The 27,694-nt window shown below is 49.1% G+C and overlaps 1 protein-coding gene and 1 long non-coding RNA gene across 9 annotated transcripts in view; one reads left to right on the top strand and one right to left on the bottom strand.

Moving 5' to 3' along the window:
* Positions 1-479: 479 nt before the first annotated feature.
* The window catches only part of ninl (ninein-like), a 28,195-nt gene continuing 980 nt past the window's right edge, over positions 480-27,694 (bottom strand). Inside the window, exons 2-32 of one of the 8 annotated variants that reach the window (XM_076891372.1) lie at positions 26,281-26,492; positions 26,021-26,117; positions 25,308-25,498; positions 23,197-23,277; positions 22,995-23,052; positions 22,448-22,530; positions 22,236-22,379; positions 21,094-21,270; positions 17,984-18,120; positions 17,302-17,442; positions 17,022-17,196; positions 16,786-16,896; positions 15,500-15,586; positions 14,287-14,425; positions 12,868-12,933; positions 12,053-12,174; positions 11,889-11,969; positions 11,467-11,597; positions 11,246-11,383; positions 8,255-9,556; positions 7,625-7,729; positions 7,274-7,343; positions 6,867-7,034; positions 6,547-6,663; positions 6,339-6,452; positions 5,963-6,109; positions 5,729-5,878; positions 5,542-5,655; positions 1,167-1,361; positions 927-1,040; positions 480-851 (exon numbers count right to left, since the gene is read on the bottom strand). In XM_076891372.1, the coding sequence (XP_076747487.1) occupies positions 660-851; positions 927-1,040; positions 1,167-1,361; positions 5,542-5,655; positions 5,729-5,878; positions 5,963-6,109; positions 6,339-6,452; positions 6,547-6,663; positions 6,867-7,034; positions 7,274-7,343; positions 7,625-7,729; positions 8,255-9,556; positions 11,246-11,383; positions 11,467-11,597; positions 11,889-11,969; positions 12,053-12,174; positions 12,868-12,933; positions 14,287-14,425; positions 15,500-15,586; positions 16,786-16,896; positions 17,022-17,196; positions 17,302-17,442; positions 17,984-18,120; positions 21,094-21,270; positions 22,236-22,379; positions 22,448-22,530; positions 22,995-23,052; positions 23,197-23,277; positions 25,308-25,498; positions 26,021-26,117; positions 26,281-26,463 (5,130 nt within the window). In that variant the 5' untranslated portion in view covers positions 26,464-26,492 and the 3' untranslated portion in view covers positions 480-659. Of the gene's footprint in view, positions 852-926; positions 1,041-1,166; positions 1,362-5,541; positions 5,656-5,728; positions 5,879-5,962; positions 6,110-6,338; positions 6,453-6,546; positions 6,664-6,866; positions 7,035-7,273; positions 7,344-7,624; positions 7,730-8,254; positions 9,557-11,245; positions 11,384-11,466; positions 11,598-11,888; positions 11,970-12,052; positions 12,175-12,867; positions 12,934-14,286; positions 14,426-15,499; positions 15,587-16,785; positions 16,897-17,021; positions 17,197-17,301; positions 17,443-17,983; positions 18,121-20,092; positions 20,225-21,093; positions 21,271-21,750; positions 22,052-22,075; positions 22,123-22,235; positions 22,380-22,447; positions 22,531-22,994; positions 23,053-23,196; positions 23,278-25,307; positions 25,499-26,020; positions 26,118-26,280; positions 26,493-27,694 lie in introns of those variants that run through there. The other 7 variants (XM_076891374.1, XM_076891373.1, XM_076891378.1 and 4 more) reach the window with 7 other exon arrangements.
* Positions 26,405-27,507, top strand: LOC143421740 (uncharacterized). The gene is made up of 2 exons (XR_013101300.1): positions 26,405-26,509; positions 27,012-27,507. It is a non-coding gene; the product is annotated as an uncharacterized LOC143421740 (long non-coding RNA).

Raw genomic sequence — 27,694 nt, 5'->3', positions numbered from 1 at the left:
ACAGGTGTGAAGCGTTACCTGTAAACTTGTAATCATACTTTGAAATCAAATAAAATGTTGATGTTCAGGTTCAGCTGATCGAGTTTATCGCTGCGGTTATTGGCTGCAGAAGCTCGGCGTCGCCGGGACGTCTGGTTAAAAAGATAAAGGTAAGATGACATAAAGATAAAAGAGCAGAGCTCTGAAGCTTTAAAGCCGTGACCGTCACGTCGTCGTGGCTTTCTCCCACTCGCTCCTCACAGCTCACACCGGACCTGAGCAATTCAATTCAATTTTATTTATGTAGCATATAGCGCCAAATCACAACAAAAGTCGCCTCAAGGCGCTCAGGCGGCCGGTTCTGGCCCCCGAGCTGCATGTTTGACACCGCAGACTTTCAATGTTGATCGTTTGAGACTAACAATGAAAACCAGCGATTTGCTGTGTAACTCCTACAACATGATATGTGACAGGAAGTGAATCAGCTGGAGGAGGCGGAGTCACAGAGACATTAAAACTTTATTTCAATGACGCAAAAATAAAAAAAAAGTTTCATTATAAACAAAGATAATACTGACACACCGAACGTGTGTGTGCTCCAGACATCCACCTGCTCCACACAGGGCACAGGTGAGGCCCCGCCCCCTCCTGCTGGGGCCTTCTGCTCTGCGTTGGCATGGTTATGTGGCGAGCGATGCAGGGACGATGTCCCTCAGCAGCTTGTTGAGCGCGCCGACCTTCTCCTCCAGCAGGAAGTTCTTCTTCTCGGCGCGTTTCTGCCGCTGCTCGGTGACCTGCAGCGCCTTCATCAGCTGCGAGTTCTCCACGTACAGGTCCTTCAGCAGTGCGCTCGACTTGGCGTTCCTCGCCAGCTGTGGGAAAAACGGCAACGGGTCAAAGTTCGACCGGACGTTTGTGAATGGCGGAGAAGCGGCGCCAACGCTCACCTGCTCTTTAAGCTGCTCCACCTTTTCCTGCAGGAGCAGACGGACCGCCTTCAGTTTGGTTTCCACATCCTCCGCCCTCTGCTGCAGCGCCGCCATTGCCTTCTCGTACTGATCCTAAACGCCACACACACACACACAGGAAGTGACAGCTGTAATGCAGTGAGAGGGACGGCCTGTCGCTGCTGCGGGCAGCGGTCATCATTCTCCTCATAAAAGGGTAACCTCTGACCTCTGACCCACCTGCTTCGTGCTGATCTGAGAGCTGCTCTTCTGCTCCTGCTGCCTCAGCTCCTCCTCCAGCTGCAGACGACTCCTCTGCTCCTCCATCAGCCGGGCCTGCAGCACCTCCGCCCAGTCCCTGCAGCTGTTGTCCTCCTGCTGCTGTCGCAGGTGCTGCGCCTGCGCCACGCTGAGGGCGGCGTCTGCTCGCACCGCCTGCACAGACGACAGTTTTAAACATGGCCGCCGATCAGACATCCAGAGCTTTAGTGACCAATCGTTTTTATCCTTGCAGCGTCCAAATACTCACACGGCGTGTATGTGTGTGCCCATATGGAAAAGAAATAGTAAAAACATACATGATTTACTCATGAAAGTAAATCATGAGTAAAAATATAGTAATGATATCTGTAACAAATGTAGCATATTTGCAGCTCTGGAGGCCAGGATTACTGAATTGGAGACTCGGCTTCGCACCTTCATTCACCCGTAGCTAGCCAGGCCCCTGTAGCTGGTGCAGCCGAAGATACCGTAGGCCCCGCTAGCTGTTCCCCGGCAGACCCCAATATAGTAAGTATACGAAACATACAAGTTTCATTGTATAATTTTTCAAGGGATCTTATATCTGTTTTCACTCTTGTATGCTTTTCATACAAGTTTCATACAAGACAAATAAAAACTTTATAAGATTTATATATATCTTTTCCATATGGGTGCCTTTATGGACGTACACCGTGTCTGTGATGTACAACAGCGAGCGTGTCAGCGTTCTGAAGTGTTTCTGATGTTATGATGGCGTCGACTGACCCGACCACCATCAGTTTATTTTTATATTTTAATGAAATGTAACTAACATTTCACTCTCAACCTGAAAACTGTTCAGAAATCCTTGAAAATAAATATGGCGTGGTACACCCCATCCCCCCGTGAGCGTTTTAAACACGCCTCCGATCATCTGCAGATTTGTGTGTGCAGCGGTGGGCGGAGCTTTACTTCACGTCACAGTTTGATGAAGGACTCGAGCAGCTGTTTCTTTCATTCTACCTGAGCTCAGTGAGTCGGTAATGGCTCCGCCTCTTTGTGTTTAACACTGGGCTGAATGAGCGCGTCACCTGGTGTTCGCTCGCTCTGCGGTAGAGTATCACTTCCTGTTCCTGCTCAAACACACAGTGGTGTTTCTGAGTAGCTTATCTGCAATTTAATTAAAACCTTTTAAATACATTCTTTTTCATAGTATAATCTTCATGTGCTTCATCCGAAGCACACTCCCTGTGTCTTTATGGTTTCGCTAGCTTAGCTTAGCTCGTAGCCGACTCGTTAGCACCATGGCTACTTCACCTGTCCCTCCTGCACTTTCTTGCTCATTGTGTCAGATGTTTAGTTACTCCTCGGCCTCCATTAGCAGTAATGATATCTGTAACAAATGTAGCATATTTGCAGCTCTGGAGGCCAGGATTACTGAATTGGAGACTCGGCTTCGCACCCTTCATTCACCCGTAGCTAGCCAGGCCCCTGTAGCTGGTGCAGCCGAAGATACCGTAGGCCCCGCTAGCTGTTCCCCGGCAGACCCCAAGCAGCTGGGGAAAGAGGGCGGCTGGGTGACGGTGAGGAGGAAGCATAGTCCCAAACAGAAGCCCCAGGTACACCACCAACCCGTTCATGTGTCTAACAGTTTTTCCCCACTCGGCGACACACCCGCCGGGGTCAAACTCTGGTAATTGGTGATTCTGTTCTCAGACATGTGAAGCTAGAGACACCGGCAACCATAGTCAATTGTCTTCCAGGGGCCAGAACAGGCGACATTGAAGGAAATTTAAAACTGCTGGCTAAGGGTAAACGTAAATTCAGTAAGATCATAATTCACGTCGGCAGTAATGACACCCGGTTACGCCAATTGGAGGTCACTAAAATCAATATTGAATCGTGTGTAACTTTGCCAAAACAATGTGGGACTCTGTAGTTTTCTCTGGTCCCCTCCCCAATCAGACCAGGAGTGACATGTTTAGCTGCATGTTCTCCTAAATTGCTGGCTGTCTGAGTGGTGTCCCAGAAACGATGTGGGCTTCATAGATAATTGGCAAACCTTCTGGAGGAAACCTGGACTTGTTAGGAGAGACGGCAGCTCTCATTTCTAGAAATATGGACAAATTTATTAAACCCCCCAAAATATGACTATCCAGAGTTGGGACCAGGAAGCAGAGTTGCAGTCCTACACGCCTCTCTGCAGCTTCTCTCCTCCTGCTACCCCCCAAACCATCTCCATAGAGACTGTGTCAGCTTCCAAACAGACAAAAAACAAACTAAAAACCAGCAACAAACAACTTAAACATAAACAATTACAAAGAAAGAACAATACAGTATCCACATCTGAACCAAAGAGTAAAACAGTGAAATGTGGATTATTAAATATTAGGTCTCTCTCCTCCAAGTCTCTGTTAGTACATGACTTAATAATTGATCAACAAATTGATTTACTCTGCCTTACAGAAACCTGGTTGCAGCAGGATGATTATGTTAGTTTAAATGAATCAACACCCCCGAGTCATTCTAACTACCAGAAACCTCGAAGCACAGGCCGAGGGGGAGGTGTGGCAGCAATTTTTCACACCAGCCTGTTAATCAACCAAAGACCCAGACAGACTTTTAATTCATTTGAAAGCCTGATGCTTAGCCTCGTCCACCCCAGCTGTAAACTCAGAAACCAGTCTTACTTGTTATCATCTATCGTCCACCTGGTCCTTACACAGAGTTTCTCTCTGATTTCTCAGACTTTATATCTGATTTAGTTCTGAGCTCAGATAAAATAATTATTGTGGGTGATTTTAACATCCATGTAGATGCTAAAAATGACAGCCTCAACATGGCATTTAGTCTGTTATTAGACTCAATTGGTTTCTCTCAAAATGTAAAAGAACCCACCCACCACTTTAATCACACTCTAGATCTTGTTTTAACATATGGCATAGAAACTGAACATTTAACAGTGTTTCCTGAAAACCCTCTCCTGTCTGATCATTTCCTGATAACATTTACATTTACAATAATTGATTACACAGCGGTGGAGAGTAGACTTTATCACAGTAGATGTCTTTCTGAAAGCGCTGTAACTAAGTTTAAGAATATAATCCACCCACTGTTATCATCTTCAATGCCCTGTACCAACACAGAGCAGAGCAGCTATCTGAACGCTACCCCAACAGAGGTCAATTATGTTGTTAATAATTTCACCTCCTCACTACGTACGACTCTGGATACTGTAGCTCCTGTGAAAACTAAGGTCTCTAATCAGAAGTACCTGACTCCGTGGTATAATTCTCAAACACGTAGCCTAAAGCTGATGACTCGTAAGCTGGAGAGGAAATGGCGTGTCACAAATTTAGAGGATCATCATTTAGCCTGGAGAAATAGTTGAGCTGATTTATAAGAAAGCCCTCCGCAAAGCCAGAACATCTTACTATTCATCACTGATTGAAGAAAATAACTTCAATAATTACTTCCTCCAAACCATCAACGTGTCTTTTAGACCCCATTCCTACAAAACTGCTCAAAGAAGTCCTGCCATTAATTAATGCTTCAATCTTAAATATGATCAACTTATCTCTAATAATCAGCTATGTACCACAGGCCTTCAAGCTGGCTGTAGCTAAACCTTTACTTAAAAGTAGAATGGGAGGCAGAGCGTTCAGTTTTCAGGCCCCTCTTCTGTGGAACCAGCTTCCAGTTTGGATTCAGGAGACAGACACTATCTCTACTTTCAAGATTAAGCTTCAAACTTTCCTTTTTGCTAAAGCATATAGTTAGGGCTGGACCAGGTGACCCTGAATCCTCCCTTAGTGATGCTGCAATGGACGTAGGCTGCTGGGGATTCCCATGATGCATTGAGTTTTTCCTTTCCAGTCACCTTTCTCACTCACTATGTGTTAACAGACCTCTCTGCATTGAATCATATCTGTTATTAACCTCTGTCTCTCCTCCACACCATGTCTTTATCCTGTCTTCCTTCTCTCACCCCAACCAATCGCAGCAGATGGCCCCGCCCCTCCCTGAGCCTGGTTTTGCTGGAGGTTTCTTCCTGTTAAAAGGGAGTTCTTCCTTCCCACTGTCGCCAAAGTGCTGCTCATAGGGGGTCATGTGATTGTTGGGTTTTCCTCTGTATCTATGAAGCGCCTTGAGGCGACTTATGTTGTGATTTGGCGCTATATAAATAAAATTGAATTGAATTATACTGCAGGCCTGGTTTTAGTCGCAAACGTTTCCATGATGACGAAGCATTGAAAGAATTTGTACGGAAACAAATTGGTTTCGAAACAGTCAAAGACTCGCTGCAGCCCTGGTTCCTGTTGATAAAACTCTTATCTGATTGGACCCCCCTGCAGTCCTGATCCGGGGCACAGACCTGGTCCTGGGCCTGGATCCGGGCCTCCTCCGCCTCACTCAGTCTGCTCTTCAGCTCCTTTTGCTCCTCGCTCAGTTTGTGGACCTTCACATTTTCCACCTGCAGCTCCGAGAGCTGAGCAAACATCGACCAATCAGCTTTAAGAATCTTGAGCAGACCCCGCCCCCCAGCTGCACCTGGACAGTACCTGGTGTTGGAGCTCCTGGTTCTGGACTCTCAGTTTGCAGGTCTCTTCCTGCAGAGTGACAGAGGCCTGCTCCTCTTGCTCCTGCAGCGCCTGTCGGAGCTCCTCCTTCTCCCTCATCAGCTTCCTGACACCGGCCTCCAACTCCTCCACCTGAAACAGGAAGCAGCCAATCAGAATGATGGGGCCGCAGTCCAGTCATAGTCAACGTGGCGATGTCAGAGGTGGCGGTCTCACCCTGCTCTGAGCCTCCTGCAACTTCCTCTGTAGCTCCGTCGCATCCTGGGCGTGGCTGAGTTTCTCCTGACTGATGGCGGCAAGCTGAGAGCGAAGGAGCTCCGCCTCCGACTCCAGAGACAGCACGCTCTGCTGCAGCTTCTCCACCTGAAGAAAAAAAAGGCTCTGTGATCATGTGACACAGACTGAGGCTTAAAGCTAGCTAACACTAACGTCCACTCGACGACCTCGTCCAAACGCCTTCACGCATGGCTGAAAGAGCGGAGTGTGACGTGGCCTGACCTTTGACCCCGAGGGTTAAACCTGTCCTGCGTTAAAGCTGCAGGTGTTGCTGTTCGTTTTCTTGTTTTTCACATTTAATGTCTGCGATATCGACCTTTGTATTTCGCTCATCGGCGTCTCTCAGCAGTTTGGCCTTGTCCTCCTCCACCCATTGCAGCTTCAGAGTCACGGCGCTGAGCTCCGCCTCCAGCACCGGCTGGCGCTCCAGCTGAGAATGAAGCACAGCGAGGTGAGTGTCCTTGTTGACCTCATTAACAGCTCTGAGCTGGGATCCTGCACAGTTTTAATTCAGAACCTCCTACCTTCTCCTTGGAGGTGCTAAGCTCCGCCTCCAGCAGCTGTTTCTCCTGTGTCCAGGACGCCTGCAGTTGCAGCTTCTCCCGCTCGTGCTGCAGCGCTGCGTCCTGCAGCCGCCGCACCTGAAACAGCAGAAACCGTTCATCCGTCAGAGCTCACGGCAGATACACTCGTTGCCACGTTCTCGACCCATCCCGTTCACACACTGGGGTCTCCGCGCTGCCGTAGTGGAGTGACGACACCTCGCCACTGGTAAAATCTAAAGTCAAACGAGTGAAGAAAAAACAAAAGCGACAAGTGTGAGCATCATCGACGCTCAGCTTACCGTCGCATGCTCCTCTTCCTGCTCCTTAGAAACCGTCGCTAGGCGCTCGTGCAGCATACGGACTGATTCCTGGTCTCCACGGAGACGGGTGCTGAGCTCAGCGTTGTCGGTGCTCAGCTGCAGGTTCCTGCTGCTCAGATCCAGAACCTCCTCACGATATCTGGAGTTCTGCACACATCATCATCATCATCAATCATAATCTGGATTTCTAAAACCTGAACCAGACATATCCTGGTTTGGAGAATCAGAAGCAGTGTAATCGGATTACATTTAAAGTATTAAACCCTGAGCGACACAGACATAAACGTGTTTGTAAAATCAAGAGAAATCTGAGTCCGGTGCAGACGGGTCACAAACACCTCGGCTTAAATCAGCAGATATTTCAGTGGAGTTTGGTCAGCGCTCACCTCTCTGTGCAGCCTCTCTTCTTCTTCTCTGCTTCTCTCGTGTTCTCTCTCCATCTCCTCCAGTTTCCTCCTGCAGGAGGAGAAGACGGCGTCATGTGGCTCTGCAGCATTAAATTTAACATTAAAGGGCGACAACATTAGAAGTATGCCGATCCTGCGCCGAGACCAGAGGAGAGTAAACCGGGTCAAGCTATCTCAGGTTTACGCTGAGCTCCTGACTCATCACGGCCCATCGTCACCTTTAGCCAATCAGATGACAGCAGGTTCTGCCTCACCTGCTCAGAAACAACCACCTGCCTGCACACCTGCGCAGCCTCAGGGGTGAGCTGCAGCTAGAGCCGCGGCGCTCACCTCTTCTTGGCAACCTCGTCCTCCATCTTGTGGACTTCCTGCTGCAGGGTGCCGAGTCTCTCCTGGAGCGCTGCGTTCTCTGATCGGACCTCCTCCAGCTGAGTCCTGCGGCCCAAAACACAGAATCAGAACCGCGCTCTGCACCTCAGAGAAACGCAGCGTCGTGATTGGACAGCAGCTCAGCCAGCGCTGTGAACACGCGCTATATTCATACAAGCGATGGTGCACAAACTGAAACACGCTGTGGTCGGAGGAGGCGGCTCAGAAACCAGAGGAAGCCGTTATTAATATCTTCAGCTCAGCACCTGCACAGGTGGGCACCATCGCTGCAGCCAGCAGTGGGCGAGGCTTCGTCTGGTTTCACAAACCGAGAGCACAGAGGCTCCACACGTCATCATCATCATCATCGTCGTCAATCAGATCAAACAGACTTGAATTATGAAGAAAGAATTTAAGGAAAGACAAAAGGACAGACAGGAGGAGGGCGGAGTCAGTGATAAGTATTTTCATGCATTTAGATGATGTCATTCGGTTAGCGATGGGGTGAAGGGTCAGTCTGCAGCAGTGCATTGTGGGTCAGGCAGACGGAGGTTAGTCTCCGGTCTCCGGTCCGGCTCATGCTCCACAAACCTGCGTGCACCGGCCGGCTCCACCAGCTCTTCCAGAGCCAGAACCAGGTCCTCCAGCTCCAGCAGCTGCTTCGTCATCTTCTTCTTCTCCCTCTCCAAGTCTTCCTCCGCCGTCCTCTGCCGGCTCTCGGAGTCCCGCAGAGCGGTCTGCAACTGGAGGAGCTGCTCGCTGCTCGCCGGCTCGACCTGACCGGTCTTGGCGTTGAGCTGCTTGCGGAGCTCCAGGACCAGGTCAGCGGTGTCGTTGAGCTGGGAGCTGAGGTCTCGGAGGTGGTCTCTGAGAGAAGAGATCTCCTCCTCCATCTCCACGATCTGGGTGGAGAGCTGGTCGGTGAGCCGGATGTAGGTCCCGTTCTCCTGGCTCAGACGCCACACCTCCTCCTTCTCCTCCGCCAGGCTGGACTGGAGCAGCGAGGTCCGGCTCTGCTCCTGCTCCAGAGCCTCCTGCAGGGTCTCCTCGCCGCTCCTCCTCCGGTCCAGCTCCTCGGAGATGCCGTCCAGCTGCAGCTGTAGGTGGTCCACGGCCATGGCCTGCTCCTTCAGGTCCTGGATCAGCCGGGCGCGGTCTGTCTTCAGAGAGTCCAGTTCGGCCGCAAGTCTGGAAACTGACTCAGCTTTGCTCCTGAGCGCCTTCTGCAGGTTCTCCAGCTCCGCCCTGAGGGAGGAGACCGTGTGCTCGCGGGCTCGGAGCTGAGCCTGTTGCTGGGCGACGGTGCAGGAGAGCCGGTTGCAGCTTCCTGCCGCCTCCTCTCGGTCCTGCAGGAGGCACGCGGACGCAGCCTGCAGCTCCTCCAGCTCAGCCTTTGTGTGGGACACCTGAACCTGAAGCTCCTCCTCCCTGCTCCTCGCTAGCAGCAGCTCCCCCTCCGCCGAGCTCTTCTCCGAGGCCAGGCGTTTGTTCAGAAGCTCCTGAGACTCCAAGAAGGCGATACTCTCCTCCAGCTGCGCGCAGGCCTCCTCCAGCCGAGCCTCCAGCTCCCCGCTCCGCCTGTAAGACGCCTCCAGGTCCTCCTTCAAATTGGCCTCTGATTGGCTGGACGCCCGCAGGACATCCTGCAAACCGGAGACTTGCTCTTTCAGGAGCCGGACCTCTTCCTCTTGCCGTTCCTCCATGCTCCTCTTCTCTTCCCGGGCTCGCTCCTCACTGCACAGTTTCTCCTGCTCCACCTGCACGAGCCTCCTCTCCCAGAATCCTCTCTGCTCCTGCAGCCGCCGGCGTTCCTGGTGGAGCTGGTGCAGGAGGCGGCGCTGAGCTTCACCGTGCTGCATCTTCATCTGAGCGAGCTGCTGCTCTGACTCCTCCCTGCTCCAGGAGACGCAAAACCAGCCAAGCGTCCATAATTCAACATGCACGTACAACAACGGGAACTGTGTCGGTTCATTTTATTTTGAAAAAACAGGAACTCAGAGCACCTAAGCCAGGGGTCAGCAACCTTTAACACCCAAAGAGCCACTTGGACCCGGTTTCCACGCAAAAGCAAACACTGGGAACCGCAAATAGTTTTTGAAATCTAAAACGAAGATAACACTGTATATGTTGTTTTTTTACCTTTATGCTTTGTGTGAACAACTAAAGTAAGTAAAGTTTATTTATTAAGCGCTTTTCACAGACAGGCAGTCACAAAGTGCTGCACACAAAGATTAAAATAAACAATACAATCAATAGACATTATACACAATGTAAAGGATCAAATGTAAAGAATGTAAAATACGTGGATCAACAAAAGGCTTGTTTGAACAGAAAAGTTTTTAACTGCTTTTTAAAAGAATCCACAGAGCAACTAAGGTGTGCTGTTTATGAAATCCATGAAGTGCTACAGAGAAAATTACATTTTATTTATGTAATGAACACGTTTGAAGAAATATAACCAAAGTAAAGACACCCAGCTGAACTAAAATGATCCAGCAAACAAAAGCTGCTGTGAGCCCCCCTCATGTTGCCTTTGTGCTTTTGGAGCCTTGACCTGACTTTTAAAAAAATAATTGGAAATAAGCTCTATGCTGCTGAAAAATGAAAAATAGATATTTGCAAAATTCTGCATAAATATGTATTTTACCTGGTTAATGTGTGTGGCGGGGCGTGGTCTGCAGCGCCGCTACAGGGGGGGCGGACTCATCTGAGCGGCACCCGCAATCACGCCTCGCCGCCTTTACGTCTGTGCTCGCTCTGCTGTTGTGTTGGTGTGTGTCGGGCTGTGAGCTGCAAAGCTACAGCCGGCTGTGTGCGTACAGCAACAGTGTGTGAAAAGCGTGTTCATGCAAACATCGTCGGGTCTGCCGTTGTATGTTTACAACGGGACTTCTGCTCTTGAACCTCTGCGCACAGCGTCTGCAGGTCGGGGCTGTACGAAGTCACTTCATCTTTACAGGACTGTAAGCTGTCGTCTGTGAGGCGTGAGCGTGTTTGTTTTTAACATAGTTCACGGTGGAGCTGCTGACATAATGTGGATCCAAGATCTATAATTGGCCTACCTGGGATTGAAAGTAAATGCACGGCGTTTCGGCGGCTACACCGGCTTCCACGAGTGTGATGCTTATTTTGAGCGATGAAAAAAAATAATAAGATATAATTTTATTTTTATATTTCAATATCACAATAATCTAACAATTTAGAACTACAAGGTAAAAAAGAAACAAACAAATAAAATACACTTCAGTTAAATACTTCTAATTTATTTTCCCAAACCACCCGGAGCCGCAAAATAAAGACTAAAGAGCCGCATGCAGCTCCGGAGCCGCGGGTTGCCGACCCCTGGCCTAAGCTTTTATGTCTCAGAGGTTTTATTTTGATAGTCACAGGAAGGCTGCTAAACTAAGTGTGAGGTTTGAATGGGTGGAGTGTCGACCGTGTGAGACAGACTCAGGTAAAGAGTCGAGCTTCATGATTGGTTTAAACGTTTGATGCAGGGTCAGGCTACATGTCGGCACTCAGTGATGATGTCATCGGGTATCATCACACCTCCGCTGACATTTTTATGAGGTCATCACCCACCTGACCAGCATCACCTCCTGATCCATCTTCAGCTTCAGCTCCGCCTCCAGCTGGTCCTTCTCAGCGCTCAGCCGCTGCACCAGGTTACCAATCTCTCTGGCGAAGTTCTGCTCCAGCTCGGCGCGCTCCCGCTGCATCCTGGGAGCATAACCGGGGTCAAAGGTCAGAAACAGAGCGGGTCCCACAGCCTGAGGTACAAATCCTCAGACAGGTAACGTTACCTGCGCTCCTGCTCGTTGCTCCGCCCTCCTCCGTGCTGGATCTGAGTCTGCAGTTTGTCCACGGTCTCCTTCAGCTGCTTCACCTGCTGCTCCACCTGAGACTTCTGCTCCTCCAGCTCGCTGATCTCCAGCTGACACACAGGTGAGAATAAAACCAGAAAATTTAAGTTCAGCTGCCTCCAAGGTTCAGCTCCACCTGCTGCACCTGCTGCAGCACCGTCCTGACGTGGATTTAAAGTTCAGTTCAAATGTGGAGGAAAGCAGGGATACTGGGAACCAGCAGGACTCCATTCCTTTAAACTGGGACATCTGAACAAAAGTGGAAACGTCAGAGACGAGCAGTGTGCAGCCGTCTCTGACGGTGTCCCGTCGCAGGAACTTTGTTTCTGGTACGACAGCTTTTAGTGCGACACCTTCCTTACCTTGAAGGCCTGAGAGATGTCCTTCCGCTCCACCTCCATGCTCTGCCTCATCTTCTCCAAGCTGCGCTCATAGTAGTTCATCTGTGGAGGAGGAGGAGGAGCAAGTGTCATGGTCTGAAGGCTACACACTGCGTGCGATGTGTGTGTGTGTGTGTGTGTGTGACCTGCGTCTCCAGCTGGATGTTGAGCTGCTGCAGCTCCTCCTCGTGTTTCTGCTTCAGTTGTTCCAGGGCCAGTTCAGTCTGGATGCTGACGGCCGGGCCCGAGTCGTCCAATGAGCACAGAGCTGAGAGAGAGAGAGAGAGAGAGGGGGGCGGGGCTCCAATCAAAATTTTGGTTCGCATGTTGCCGTAGTCGAGTTCCTTGGAATCGTTAGCCTGCCTGCTCGATCCCACTTATAGGTTCCTGCACTCTGGCTACGATCAGCTGATTCCAGGTGTTGGAGGAGAACAGTAACACGGTCAGCGTGGACGTAACTTTGAGTTTTATTGCACGAGAGCGTGATGGTGAAGCGGACACTGCTCCAGGACTGAAACAACTGCATCATACTGCAGCTAGCCAAGAACCCAGAGTGACGCTAAAGCCGAGTGAATGCTGACCCCAGACCAGCACCGTGATAAAGTGAGCCGCTGCTGAACTCAGCAGGTGACAGATGATGAGCCTCCGTTTCTACCTGTCCATATTTCTACAGTAGAATCACCATGACGACCGCTTTGAAGTCTCATGTCTGATTTGTGTTCATACATGAGTGAGGTCACGTGTGTTGGTGTGTGTGGGGCTGCAGCCTCAGGTGTTTATTGTTAAATGGTGATTATGAGACAGCGCGTTTCATTTTACAGAGAAACATGAAACATGTAACGAGCAGTATAACGAGTGGGAGTAACTAAGTAATCACAGGAAGTCTCAGGAGGCTGGCTCAGCCAATCACATACAGCCCTGTGTGACTGAGTGTGTGTGTGTGTGTGTGTGTGTGTGTCACCTGCTTTATCAGCCGGCTCCAGTTTCTTCCTGACCCGAGGAGACGAGCAGTGCTTCACGTCCGAGTCTGAACAAAAACACAAAAACCAAATCAGCTCTGAGAAACCGGAACACACACACACACACACACACACACACACACACTTACCAAGAGACATGATTAATTCACACCGAGACTGAAACCTGTGGGTCTGTGTGTGGGCGTGTCCACACCTTACCTGTAAATCCAGTTAAAGTCTCTCAGCAGGTTTTACAGCCTCATGTTCACGTCAGACAAGAAAACATGAACCAACCAATCGACCGATCGGTGATCTGGACGTTTGTTTGCTTCTCTCTCATTTTTGTGTCTGACAAACTTTCGTGAGAGTTTTTGTGCGTCTGATTAGAGGAGATAAAACTGAGCAACCAGCAGTCAGCTTTGACATCAATAGCTGTGTCCAAATTCATGGGCTGCGTCCCCCTGAGGACCCGGCCTTCGTGGTCTACGTGGGCCGGGTCCACAGAAGACCTTTGAATTTGCGTCTCGGTGGAGTTTAATAAACTCTCGACCGTCTCACACTTCTGTTTAATCAGTTTTCTGTTTGACGTTTATTCAGCTGTGTGAAAACCACCCGATGGATTAATAAAGTTTTATTTTGTCTAATCTAATAACTTCAATCTCAGCCAAACTGATTTACTCACAAACAAACACAACACTGAAAAAGCCCAACAATAACATTTTTAAGTTATCCAAGTGACTCATATATCATGTTTAACCTGAGTAGCGAAGACCATGGGGGGGGGGGCCTGACAACTATGTGCAGGGAGTTCGCTGTTGTCCTGGGTCAGCTATCGAGCTGGTGGGTAAGAGACGTGTCTGAAAACATCGAAGCACTTTTGCAAATATGTGGTGTCTTGATAAACTGAGCAGATATTTGATGTTTGCACAGCTACTTTCTCTCCCGAAAATATGTTAAAAGTTTATTTTGTGACCCAGAAAGAATAATAAGAGTAATATTAAAGCTAAGCAGCTGCCGCCATTGTTAGAAACTGAAATTGTCTGGGCTGCGCTATGAATTCTGGGATATGGTGGGCCACGAAGGGCACACCCGACCCATCCTTCAAATCTGGGGAAATGAAGGATGCATTTGTCGGCTGCATTCGGAGGAGTCTACGAATTTGGACAGCCTTCGGCGCATCGCTGTGACGTAATCGGCCTACAGATGCGGCCTCAGGAGGACGCAGCCTTTGGACACACCCCCCCAATGTGAATCGAGCGTTTTTATTGGACGGTTTTCTGGATTCAGGCACAGCGGCGCCCTCTCCTGACAGGAACGGGTTCACTTTAGTGCGTCTGTCTGCTGTTTTTCACAAAGCCTAGAGGCTGAACGGGTTTGTCGTGTCAGGAGCTTTTGTGTGTATTTGTGTGTCGTTGTGTTACCTGAGTCTGACTCCGAGTGTTGCTGGTTCCAGCTCAGCACGTTGGCGGCTCCAGCACGCCGTCTGCACTTCCTGTTTCTCCTCTGATTCTTCAGCAGCTCCAACTCTGAGCTCAGCTCATCGTTTCTGTCCTGCAGCTCCTGAACGCGACACACACACACACACACACACACACACACACACACACACACACACACACAGGTTTTCAGTGCTGACACACACAGTCCTGTATCTGCCTACATGCAAATACAGAGGAAACAGCTGTTTGGCTGCAATGCACATGTGACAGGATGATGTCCAAACAGCTGTTTTTACAGCTGCCCCCCTGAGGCTGGTGACTCGATGAATTGATCCTCAGCAGCAGAGATGCTCTGGCAACCAGGCTCACACCTGCCTGCCTAACGACCTCACTCTGCCAAGATTCATCTTAAGCACTTCTCTTTCAACTGCTGCTGTGTCCACAGTGTTACAGCCATCATTTTACCCTCAATGTCGCCATCGTTGTTCTCTTTCCAATAGCGAGTCTTTCAAAGCTCAAAGATGTGAACGTTTTAAACTGTGTGGATCCAAGTGGAGGGATCACATTGAATCACTGAATGAGTAAAAAGAATATGAACTTTTAATATTCATTCAGATGTTTTCTGACTTTAAATGTTCTTTTCTCATTTCTTAGGTTTTTCTAATTTACAATTAAAACATTTTCAGCTTTTTTCCAACTTCTTCTTCTGTGTAAACGTCAACGTTTAGCAGTTCAGCACCTTTGTTGTCACATTAAATTCGGTTTTCTTATCTCATTCAAATTTTTTAACTTAAAATTCAGCAATTAATTCATTTCAGTGCATACATTCAGATTTCAGCATTCACACTGCAGTTTCTTCAAAAAATGCACTTTCTAGTTTATATTTGCTGTATGTGTAATTAAAATTACATTTTAATTTGAAAGGACTTCCTGTCATCTGTTTCCTGGGAAGCCTTTACCTGCTGTGGTCTCTACACGGCCTCAGTATTAACGTTTGCTGCCTGCCTGCGTTTGATTGGCTGAGAGGACACATAGTCCAACACTTCACAGCTTACATTCAAAGCTGCAGACCGCTGCCTCATCACCACACCAACACTCAGGTCTGTAAATGAAATGTGCTTCAAACAGATTGTTTCTGCAAAATCATCGTGCCCTTCAAAATAAAAGCGTGACAATTTAAGGCGGTCGGTCTTACCCGGCACTGCTGCTCGTACTCTTTGATGATTTCAGACAATCTTTCCTCGTGACTCAGACCAACGCTGGACGGGTCCAAACCGCCAAACTGCCAAAACAAAAACAGCAGTCAGTCGATCATCAGCTGCTTAAACTGAAACGTAAAGTCACGGAGAAACCAAGTCAGAGGAAAGCTTCATTAATCATTCATCAGAAACAAGCTGGAGTTACCCAACACCAGCTGCAGTGTGTCAGCGACACACATGCACACACCCACACATCAGAGTTTATGGTCTGACGTTTGGCGTCTCGCTGTAGCGCGTCTTACATCCCTCGCTAACAGCGCTGTCAGGTGTGTGAATTAAAGCTGCTACATGTGATCTAGTTATGGAAATGCATTCTTTTCTTTCCGTGCATCACGTCACCCAGATCACCTGTGTCCTGGGTCACTTACCCAGAGTACTGGGGTACTGCAGGGGTACTGCAGGGGGCGCCACAGTCAAACAAATAAAAGCTGTAATTCATTATATTAGCTTTGATACTAACGGCTGTTATAAGGAATACTTCACCAGCAGTAAGTTCATGATTGAACCACAACCTTTAAAATTACAATCAGTGAACTCTGTTCATCAGGTTTTCTGTTCGTGAACATTTTTAATTTTCCGTGTGATGCCGTCTGAATCCAGCCCTGAGTCCGAACAAGGTCTGAAAACAAGAGGAGGAAATGCTTCATCTGCAGTCGCGATCCACGTAGAGACCACCAACCAGCTTCGCGCTGTAGTCACCTGCAGCTTTTATTTTGAAGGCGCTCAGGTCACGTGAGATTGCTAGACGAGGTGCAGGAAGTGGCGGTCACCCGCTCATCTTCACTGTGACATCACAGAAGCGATCCAATCACCTCTGGCGAGTCTCACGAAGTGTGGAGCAGCAGCTGACCCACTCTCCACCGTCTTACTCGTTTCTCCCACTTCAGGTAAACTCCGCCTCCTTTCCCTTCACGCCTCACTCCTGCTCCCGTCTTTAAATCTGATAAATTTGCTGAACAAGTTGGAAGACTTTCAAACTCTTCTGTCACAGTTTGCTGGCTGAAAACATTTTTTCCTCATTACAGCCGGGAGCTGCTGTCGCTCGTTTAACGACAAAACTGGAAGAAGAACAGATAAACTCTGGGACGCGTGACGTAAGATTAGGTGTCAGAGGCGCACAGCGTGAGAACGGAGCCGACTGATGACGCTGTGAGTCAGACCGAGCTCTGCCCGTAACCTGGCGTTTAACCTCGGCGGCGGCGTAAAGGCTTTCTTTGCTCACCTTGTCACTCAGCATCTGGTCCAGGTCTCTCTGCAGTCGCCTCGCTGAGCCTTCGGCTTCAGTCAGCTTCATCTTCACAGCGTTCAGCTCCTCCTCCAGACGACCGTTCTCCTGAAACGACAGGACGCGCTCAGCGCTTCACGCCTCTGATTTTCAATAACCGATCTGATCACAAACTGCTCTTCCTGATCGGGACCTGTGACTAAACATGACAGAGGAGAAGCGGTGTAGCACACCTGCACGGCGTTGCAGAGCTCCTCCTGTAGCTCCGCCTCCTGCGCTCTGAGCAGCTGCAGCTCCTCCTGCAGAGCGCCGCGCTCTCGCTCTATGTGCTGCAGCAGCGCCTCGCTCTCCTGCTCTGTCTCGCTGCGCAGAGCCGTCAGCCTATCGCGGAAGTCCTGCTCCAGGTCCCTGCCAATCACAGAGCGGCTCGTCAGCACCGGCGTCTCACCCGTGCACACGGCGGCAATCGTGCTATCAGTGTAGAGCGCAGCAGGCACAGAGCCCGACCCTTACCTGATCCGGCTCTGGTTGAGCGTCTCCATGCTGGCGTGCCGGTCGTCCACCTCTCTGACCAGCTGCAGGTTCCTGCGGTCGGCCCGCTCCAGGTCGGCCTTCACCTTGTCGCGCTCCCTGCAGGCCTGCTCTGCCACCTCCCTGAACACAGACGACAGAGAGCTCAGGGTTCAGCTCCTCGTCACAGAGCTCTGCTCCGTCACTGCGGAGGTCAGAGCAGCACAAACATCACCGTCGCCAACAGCTACCAAGAGCTTCAGACTGAAGCTCAGAGCACTCCCAGAAATCCCAACATACCAGATCAATCTGTGATTATTACAGGTCATTATCAGTGGAGACATCAATAATCCAGGACAGGACTGTCTGAGGAGGCTCAGAGGAGGCTAAACTCTTCTGATTTTAGCACAGAATGTAACTGAGCCTCAGATGAGCCCCTGAAATCTCAGTCTGAGAGAGAGGGAGGAGTTGTGACATCTAAATGCTGTGCTGTATGTAGGAATGAGGCGACATGAGGCACGAGCACAAAAACAACTGATTTAAAGTTAAACACAGGACACTAAATCCTGTCAGTGTGACAGGCAAATGTGAGTTTTTAAAGGACCTGCAGACGCAGCACGGGGCGCTGCTCCAGCCCCGCCTTGAGCAGCGCCCCGTGTTTCCTCGGAAAGTTCATCAAACCTACTGCAGGTGCTGGATTTCGATCTTGTAGGAGATGAGCGCCGCCTGGTGGATGCCGTTCCCGCTGACCAGCAGCTCGTTGTCCAGCGCCAGCGTCAGATCTGCCAGACTGAGGCGCTCCTCCAAGGGGAAGTCCAGAGTCTGCAGGGACATACACAGCTGGAGTCACTCACTCACACGCCATTATCAGGAACATCTGTCCAGCTGAGCCCGCCTCAGGTCACATGATTCAGTTCAACAATCATTAGAAGACATAGCATACATTTACACTGCTATGCAGATGACACCCAGCTCTATCTGTCCATGAAGCCAGATAACACACACTAGTTCATGCATTTATTACTTCCAGGCTGGACGACTGTAATTCATTATTATCAGGAAGTCCTAAAAACTCACTGAAAAGCCTTCAGCTAATCCAAAATGCTGCAGCAAGATTTTCTGTAAACTCGACAGAGCCCCTTATAATCCCGTGTGCCTTATGTGTGAACTCTGGTTGTGTTTACTGACCTTGAAATGATTTTATGTGCACGGCGCTCGAAAATCTGTCAAATGTTTTAGTACGACTTTGCTGAGCTACGAAGTCGCACCGCTTGATGGATTGTCGGAGCATTATGGCATCGTAGGCGGAGCCTCGCGGAGTGATACGTACTGTGCTTCAACATAATGTTACCGTATTGTGTGTGTATGACCTCTTTTTAAGTTGTGTGGATATTATACATGGTTATGCTGAGGATACGTCGGCCAGTTTCCACTGGAAACGCCTTTTGGTTAAACTGTCAGCGAGGAATTTGCATTTGCACTGTTACGTTTTTATATAACTTTAATGCAGATAAAAAACAGCTGCTTGTTTCAGTGGAAATACATTGATGTTTGTTTTGCACTAATAAAGTTGAGGAGTTGTAAAGTATTTTGTCTCGTGTCGATTATATCGTCAGTTATATCGTTATCGCAAATTTTCAAATGTATATATTGATATAAATATTTTTGGTCATATCGCCCTGCTCTGGTCTGTACTGTCGGACAGTAAAAACAATTGGGGCGACTGTAGCTGTGTTTGGTTGCTACATAAAACTGAATTAAATTCAATGAGTTATGTGAGTAAATGAAAACATAATTAGAATATATCTATGTGACTTCCTGTCAGTCATAAAGTCACATACACAGAGACATACACACAGTGCTTTAACTGTTACGACACACACACTCACTCACATGCACGCACACATACATACACAAACAGAGTTTACAACACACCATGTGGGTTTTATGTCTGGGGTTTAACGTGTTGACGCTGTCCAGCCCCACTGGACAGCGTCAACACATTAACGAGCACGGGGCGATCCGTGGTAGCTCGTTAACGGAGATTTGCCGAGTTATGGTGTTAACGTCATTTTAACGAGATTAACGCTGACAGCACTAGTGGAACACAATGAATATGACTGCACATTTAAGCCGACATCACCGATTCGATACTTTGGTGTCACGGTTTGATATTTTTTCGATACAAAAAAAAATGTTCATGCTTTTTTAATTTGTCATTTATTAAAATTATAAATATATATTTTAACTCAAAAGTACAGTTTTTAAATTTAATGTTGCTGAAACAACAAAATAAAAATAATAAATCTGATGGAGAAATCCCTCATCTTTGGAAAAGAGAGTTTATTACAGAGAAATGTCTCTTTCCAAAATAAAAGCTCTACTATCCGCTTCTTCTGGGCTATATTCTCAGCAGCATATTAAACATATCAGGTGCCCATAAGGAGAATCCTGTGCTAACGGCTGTCTAAATGACTCGGCTAAAGTTAGTAGCATGCTGCTTGTTGTTTTTGTCTGCTTCCACTTGTCTTTGCACTAGGATGATGTCAGAGTAAATGTGCAGTCATATTCGTTGTGTTCCCACTAGTGCTGTCAGCGTTAATCTGAAATGACGTTAACGCCACAACACGGCAAATCTCCATTAACGAGCTACCGCCGATCGCCCCTTGCGTGGGGCTGGACGGCCAACACGTTAACGAGCTAACTGCGCTAACACACTAGTTCCCACCCATGTAATTGAGCATTGCGTGGCACATCCAACATACTGTTTTACTTTAGTCCATGACGCGCTTACCTTCAGGGTCATACGTCACATGAAAACCAAAATAGTTCCAAAGGCCAGATCTGAATGAGGGTGGGGGAGGTTCAATTTGCCATGTTGCAACGAACTTAGCTTCTGTCTCGCTAGCTTGCGCTGCAGTCAGTGGATCTGCGCTCGACAGTGCAGCCTAGGCGGAGTAGTCGAGCGCAGATCCACTGAGCGCTCAACACAGACAGCATCGTCAGAAGAAAAGTTGATAAAGTAAATTAAAAATGTTGTATTGTTCCATACATATGCGTACTGAACCGAAAGCACTGTATCGAACGGTTCAATATCAATACGAGTATAATCTGACAATAACTATAATATTGGCCATATTATATTTACATTACCACAGTGAGATGACTTTAGTCTCATGAACAACATTAACTAATTGTTATTTACTAACTAATCTTAAATGACTGTTCAGCACAGAAATGAAGCCCAACAATCATGTTTTACAGTCCCGTGGTCTCAGCCTCAGATACTCAGCTAAAGTGATGTCATGACAAAAATGAATGACCAACAAAACATTTTTCTCCTTCATTTCTGTCACACAAAGCTGTGTGAAACGTTTCTCGCGGTTAGTATCATGGTTGCTAGGCAACCTGAACAGCGCAACGAAGGCCAGACCGTCCCATTTCACAAGCCTCTCACTTCCGCACTTCTCGTACTTATAGTACGCACCGTACGTAGTACGCGTAGTGCGCGTACTTCAAGCGTGCAGACCCTGGATTGGGACACAGCCAGAGCGAGGATTTTCACATCAACACTAAGTCACATCCACCACAGAAGAAGAGCCAGAAACAGGAAACAATGAGCGAAGATGAGGAGGGGGAAGCGACCCGTTTGATTTTCTGTGAAACTGAGTCAGTAAAGACTAAACTGATCTACGAGCCACAGAGCAGAGGCTGCTCCGACACGCTCACAGAAACATTAACACAAAAACACATCAGAGGGTAGAACGGGCTCTTTGCCCTGTGCCCAGCTCTGACCTGCAGGATGTCCCGGCTGTTCCCGATGCCCTCCTCCGTCCACAGGGCCGCGACGCGCTCGGGGCTCGTACATCCTGAGCCGTCGTCCAGCCGGCTGAGCACCCTCTGACCCACGGTGGCCATCAGCAGGGAGGGCGAGGCGGAGCGGGCCGAGTGCTCCTCTGACACCTCCCGAGGCTGCATGGAGGAGCAGAACACAGAGTCCAGGTTCAAAGGTCGGCACGCAGACAGAGCAGCTTAAGCCCAACGCAGGACCAGACTCCAGAGGAGCGCCTGCCGCAGCCCTAACCATTAATCTGGATTAGCTTCAAGGCGAGCCTGAAACACGCCAACGTCCTCACACACACGCACGCACGCACATCTGTGTGTGTGTGTGTGTGGACAGGTATTAACATCTTCATGGGGGCCAAAAATTGGTAGTTTACTATACTTTTGAGGACAAACAGCCCTCATGGGGATCAAAATCCCCACGAGTTTGAAGGCATTTTTGAGACTCAAAATGTGGTTTTAGTTTCAGTGTTACGTGTTAGGTTATGGTCAGGGTCAGGCATTCATTTGTATGAGATCTTTGGGAAAGCGAGTCTCACTCGTTCTGCCTACATTTCAAAATAAGAGCACATCTAACTGCTCAGAGTTTCTGGGTTCAGTCTGAGTCACCTGACTGTAGCAGCACGTGGCGGCGGCAGCGCTCATCCTCTCCATCCTCGCAGCCTGTGATCACGATGGCCTTTACCTGTCTGTGTGCACTACTACCTGCTCACCTGCAGCCACCACAGCTGATTGGACTGATGAGCTCCAGCTGCGCAGAGCTTCCTGACTGGCTGAAAGGAGGCGAGGAGGGCGGTGCTGCGTTCAGGAGCTGCTGGGACATTCTCACTCTAAACACAGCTCATCGATCTGACTGACATTATTTCTAATATTCAGCTTCTTCCTTTTTTATTCGACACTGAAATAAAATGTTAAGTAATTTAATGAAGCTCACAGTCTTTATCTCAGCAGTGAGACGTTCAAGGTCAGGGTCACTCAGGTCTGAGGGGCGGAGTTATTGACACAGGTGAAGCAGTGACCTCATTTTCTTTCGTGGAGTATTTCAGCAGCTCTGACTTCGGCTGCAGACTCTTCTCTGAACGTGTGCGCCTCACCTTGTGTGGCGCTCTCAGGTCAGCTTGTCGTACTGGGGTGGAACAGGTGATGGGGGTGGAGCCACAGAGCACCTTCTTGAATTCCCTAATGCTGACCCTGCCGTCTAGGTCGGGATCCAACTTCCTGAGCAGCACGTCCACTTCCTGTTTATGAGCAGAGAGATCAATACAGATACTGATGTCATCACAAAGGGCGACGGTACACACCTCACCTCAGTGTGCAGGTGTTGCAGACCCAGGTGTTCGCACACCAGCATCAGCGCGTGTCCTCCTGGCTCCTCCCCCTGGTGGTGACCTGCAGACAGACACGTGAACCTGAGCTTGAACACGGAGGTTCTTCCTGCATTGGCCTGCTGAGAACAAGCTTCTAAACCTTCATCTCTACATCTGAGCGCGCTCCGTCGCGGTGTGTGGACACCGTGCTGCTGAGATGTGTTCCTGTCACGTCGGTATGTAACTTTGATGAACACAGTTTTGGTAAAAAGAAAATAAATAACTATAAATAAACTATGAAGACAGATTTATCACTCAGGAAGACAAATGTACAAACAGGAAGTTGTCACCAAGTGACGGTGTGCAGTACGATTGCTGAACGTCAGAATAAAAACACCCAGAAACAAAGAGAAGGGAAACGTTCAGCAACAAGATGTGTGTGCGTGCGCGAGTGTGTATGGAACCAACAGCAGCAAGAAAACTCCAATAATTAATAATATTGGAGTTTAATAATAATTAAACTCCAGCGACAGGACGTGGCGGTACCTTTACACTGAAAGGATGTCTCCTTCTGACTTCCTGCCTCCTCGTCAGACTTCAGGCTCTGCAGTGAAAACATGAAGGTCAGTGATTGCAACACACACACACACACACACACAGTGAAGCCAACAGCTATTGGAAAAAATTCCTGAGCAGTCGTTACTTCTGCCGCACTGAGCATGTTATATATTTGTGTGTGCGTGCTCACGTGCACACTCCTGACTGTCACGCTGAAGAGCTTAGCGTGTAAACCCTCGTCCATCGGGACATTCACGGGACGGATCAGGACCTTTAGGACGTGTTTTGCTCGCAGATTAAAATGTTTAAATATTCGATGAAGAAATCTTCAAAAACATTCAGAATCAGCTGATCGCTGCACAGCTGAAGTACTGCCATCAGCTTCACATCCATCACAGTCCAGTGATGGACTCTCTGCAAAAACAGTTTCACTGACAGACACAGAGAGATTATATCAATTATAAATTAAATAATAAATTATAATTCTGACTGAAGTGCACACTCAGGCCTGTGAGTCCCGTTCAGCCATGGCTCATCTCTGCCATTCAAACACACTTCGTATACTGAACTGTACATTTATTGTCTTTCAAGAAGTCATTTTTATTCAGTGTTTTCATAAAAGCCTCATTTTTATGCATTTCTGCTACTATGGAGAACACGTGAGTTGAAGGACCAGTTGGAAACCTTTATCCAGCTGCTGATGTTGTCATTGCTCAGCTCTGCAGTCGGCCCTCGAGGACTGGAGTTTGAGACCCCTGCTCTCGCTTATTTGGTTGCAGTTCTACTGAGATTTAAAAATAGACATGCAAACAGGATCGTGGGCGCTGCTCTGTGGGCGCTGCTCTGTGGGCGCTGCTCTGTGGGCTTAGGCCATGATGTCCCGTGGGACACGTGCTCTGTTTCAGATCCAAATGAAAACTCTCTGATGTTCCTGTTACTGTGTCAGTCTGACTCTCAGCATTTTACCCTCTTATGCAGACTGATTGATTCACCACAGCTGTGGTCACACTGTGAAAACGTGTTTGGTGAGAGGTCGCCGACCAGTCTCCAGGCCTTCCACTGATCAGTGCAGGAGGAAACACACGGACTCATGAAAGAGGCCAGTGTGTCTGCAAACTCAGGTACAGCATGAGGACAAAACTGAAGGCACCACGACGCTGCCCCAGCCTGGAGGGACAAAGTCCAAATCCATACTCGGCACCTCTCCAGCACCAAAGTGAGCCGCAGAGAGTCAGTTACTCGAGGTGAAGACTGCAGTCAGACCATTTCCTTCTGAAAAACTGTCCAATGCCTCAGACAAACCCAGGAAGAAAGGAAAGGGTGGCTCTGGTGTAAAGAAGTGATGAAGAAGAAGAGGTGGAGTCGTGTTCCCGCAGCAGAGCCGCTGCACTGAAACTGTTTCACATTCTCAGTCAGCAAAAACTAAAAGTGAGAAGCAGCAGCCAAACCAGCGGAGCGTCTGCCAGCAGCCGCATTCCTCACAATCCCACTTCCTGAAAGACCTCCACCGCCCCGAAACCGCCAAACCTCCTCCTCCCCCCTCAGGTATTCACAGCCTCGGCTGCAGAATTGCAGGAAACCTGAGACCAGCTGACTTCACACAGTGAGAACCAGACCGCAGCTGCAGCCTCACCGATGCAGAAACATTCAGAGGTCAGAGGTCACAGCATCGTCACGGCACGAGAACAAAGTGACAAAGAGCTGAGTAAACCTCCTCCTCTGCAGGGACTCCGCCCTCTGCGTGCAGCTGAAAACCTAAAACCAGAAACTCTAATTAGAGCTGCAGCTCCCGAGCGCCTCGGCTGGCGCAGACACACGAGATCCAGGCGACGGACGACGGCGGGACCCTGCAGCGCGGCACGCACACGCAGTTTCAGGTGTTCAGTCAGACAGCATCACTGCGGTACGCTCACACGTACAGGAAGCCCACATTCAGGGCGTTCCCACAGTTTTTAACTGAAACTCCAACCAAACCACTCGAAAATGACTCCAGAGCTCAGAGTTCTAATTACTTTAATTGCAGGCAGACCTCCAGCCGCCATAAACATCCTGACGAGTGAACCGAGTCACATGACCACACCTGGGCGTCTGATAATGTGGCTTCATGTAATCCATGACAGAGACCGACGTGACATGTGCCAACATGTGACTTCTTTGTGTTGATTATGATTTTAAATTCTTTATCAAGCTAATCACTCCGGCCAGCGAAGAAACAGACCACAGCCGGGTTAGCGTCTCAAACTCAGTCAAAGGAAAGAAGAACAGGAAGTCAGTGTTTCAAAATAAAACTAGCTGTCTCACCTCCACGCTTTCCAGTGACGTCGCCCGTCTCAGTTTGGCCTTTCGGATGCCGGTCGGTGACGAGTCTGAGGCCTCCGCTCTGGATGGCGGAGAGTCTTCTGAGTCACGGGTAAGCGCGGCGTCGGGTTTACTGCGGCGGCCGTAACGCTTCGCTCCTTTCACCAACTTTGGCTTCACCTCCTCTGGAACAGCTGCAGAGAGGAAGAGGAGCAGCCTGAGTGGGTCAGCAAGACGCCGCTGCGACACTCGCAGCCAGAATGTGCCAAAGAAGAATCCTCCTCGGACTTTAACCAGACCACCCAGCTCCTGCACGTCTGCAGCCTGCAGACGCCGTTTATCTGCGCTCTCTGTCCCAGTTCTACATCCAAACTGTTCAGAGGGCCGAGGATTCGTGCGGCGTCCTGCTGCGCCACAAACACTGAAACCATGTTGGGTCATAACGAGTTGCTCAGTGTGCTGTGGTGTCAGCGACCGCAGCAACACCAACACGGCCGTCGGCTGTCTGAACATGTAAAAGCCCTCACACCTGCATTGCTGCCTCAGAGCCATGATTAATCCAACACAACACCCTGAAGGTCACATGACTTAAGGTTTACATCGCGCTATAAATAACATGAAACCAAACAAGAGATCAGCTGACATCCATTTGTGTTCCCCAATCATGAACCTCTGACCCCTGACCTCTGTAGGCCTGCCCCCTTTCTATGTGTCACCTGGCTCCAGGTAGCTGCTGTCGTCCTCTGATGTCCCGAAGTCCAGAGAGCGGGACAGCACGGCCACAAAGCCCTCCTTAAACTCCTCGAAGTTCACCTGAAACACAAACACTTGATTTCATTGAAAGCGCCACATAAATACTGTGTGTGTGTGTGTGTGTGTGTGTGTGTGTGTGTGTGTGTGTGTGTGTGTGTGTGTGTGTGTGTGTGTGTGTGTGTGTGTGTGTGTGTGAGAGAGAGAGAGAGAGAGAGAGAGTTACCCGGCCGTAGCGCCTCTCTCCCAGCAGCGTGGCGAGCAGCAGTGGCAGGTGAGCGTCCAGCTGCAGTTTGCGGCACAGCGCCGTGAGCTCCTCTCGGTCCAGGAAGCCGGTCGCCGTCATGTCGCAGCTGTCGAACTCGGCCTTCAGCTGAGAGACGTAGCGGCTGTGCTCCGCCTCCTCCATGCCAACGCATCACACTGTGGCGCCCACACCTGGAGGGAAAACACAGGTCAGGCAGAGTACAGCGAGTTATTCATGTGTAGTTTTGGTCTTTCAGCTGAAACACAGTGAGGTCAGTGACAGGAGTGGTTAAACTTCAGACTCTCTGCTTCCATTTAAGAGCTTGTTGAACGACCCTTTAAAGCAGCAGTCTCCAACCTTTTTTGCGCCACGGACCGGTTTATGCCCGACAATATTTTCACGGACCGGCCTTTAAGGTGTCGCGGATAAATACAACAAAATAAAACTAGTACCGGTACCAAAAAAAAGAAGCTTTATTCATAACACACGTGAAAAGACCCAGGGAAACCGAGTAAACGATAAAAACGATAACAAAATAACGCTGAAAACCGATAAAACCCTGAAAACGAAACATTTCACGCCTGAGCCTCAACTCTCGCGGCCCGGTACCAAACGACTCACGGACCGGTACTGGTCCGAGGCCCGGGGGTTGGGGACCGCTGCTTTAAAGTATTACTGCTGTTTTTACCCAGAGTGCACTGTTTTCACAGGAAGACAACATGGCAGGATGATCCCAGGATGCTTTATGTGGAGACCGTTGAGGTGACTCTCATCCCAAGTACAGATGTGATTTTAAGAACCCTCCGTGCCTGGAAGCCCGGGACTGCGTGCTGTTCATTCCACATGTATGACCCTGAAACACGCCTCGGCCCCTCCCCCATGCCTCTGTTACATCATCAGTGCTCCTCTTATCTGTGCGCTGGCTGTTTCACCATCATCATCCTCAGCACACTGCTTCAGCCTGGAAACACCAGACTTATTGGGGCAGGGATAGCTCAGTAGGTAAAGTGGTCGCCCCATGGAAGGTCGGCGGTTCGAATCCACTTAACGGCTACCCTGAGGTACCCCTGAGCAAGGTACCGTCCCTACACACTGCTCCCCGGGCGCCTGCTTAGTGGGCTGCCCACTGCTTCACAGAGTGAATGGGTCAAATGCAGAGAAAAACAAGTAATTTCCCCATGGGGATCAATAAAGTATCCATTATTATTATTATTATTGATACGTGAGACGTCTGTCTCCATTAAAAACAGACGAGAGCTAAAGCACTCATCGATCGATCGTCCACGGACCGTGTTCTGATTTTTTTTTTTTTATGTTTTGGCGATTACTTCAGTCATTTTGTCACAGAAAAGGTAAATAAATTACACACACTGTATATAAAAATGGACCCCTC

The sequence above is a fragment of the Maylandia zebra genome, linkage group LG13, assembly GCF_041146795.1.
Source record: "Maylandia zebra isolate NMK-2024a linkage group LG13, Mzebra_GT3a, whole genome shotgun sequence".
In the NCBI taxonomy this organism is placed as follows: domain Eukaryota; kingdom Metazoa; phylum Chordata; class Actinopteri; order Cichliformes; family Cichlidae; genus Maylandia; species Maylandia zebra.
The sequence above is the reverse complement of the archived record's forward strand: the minus strand, read 5'-3'. Positions and strand labels throughout refer to the sequence as shown.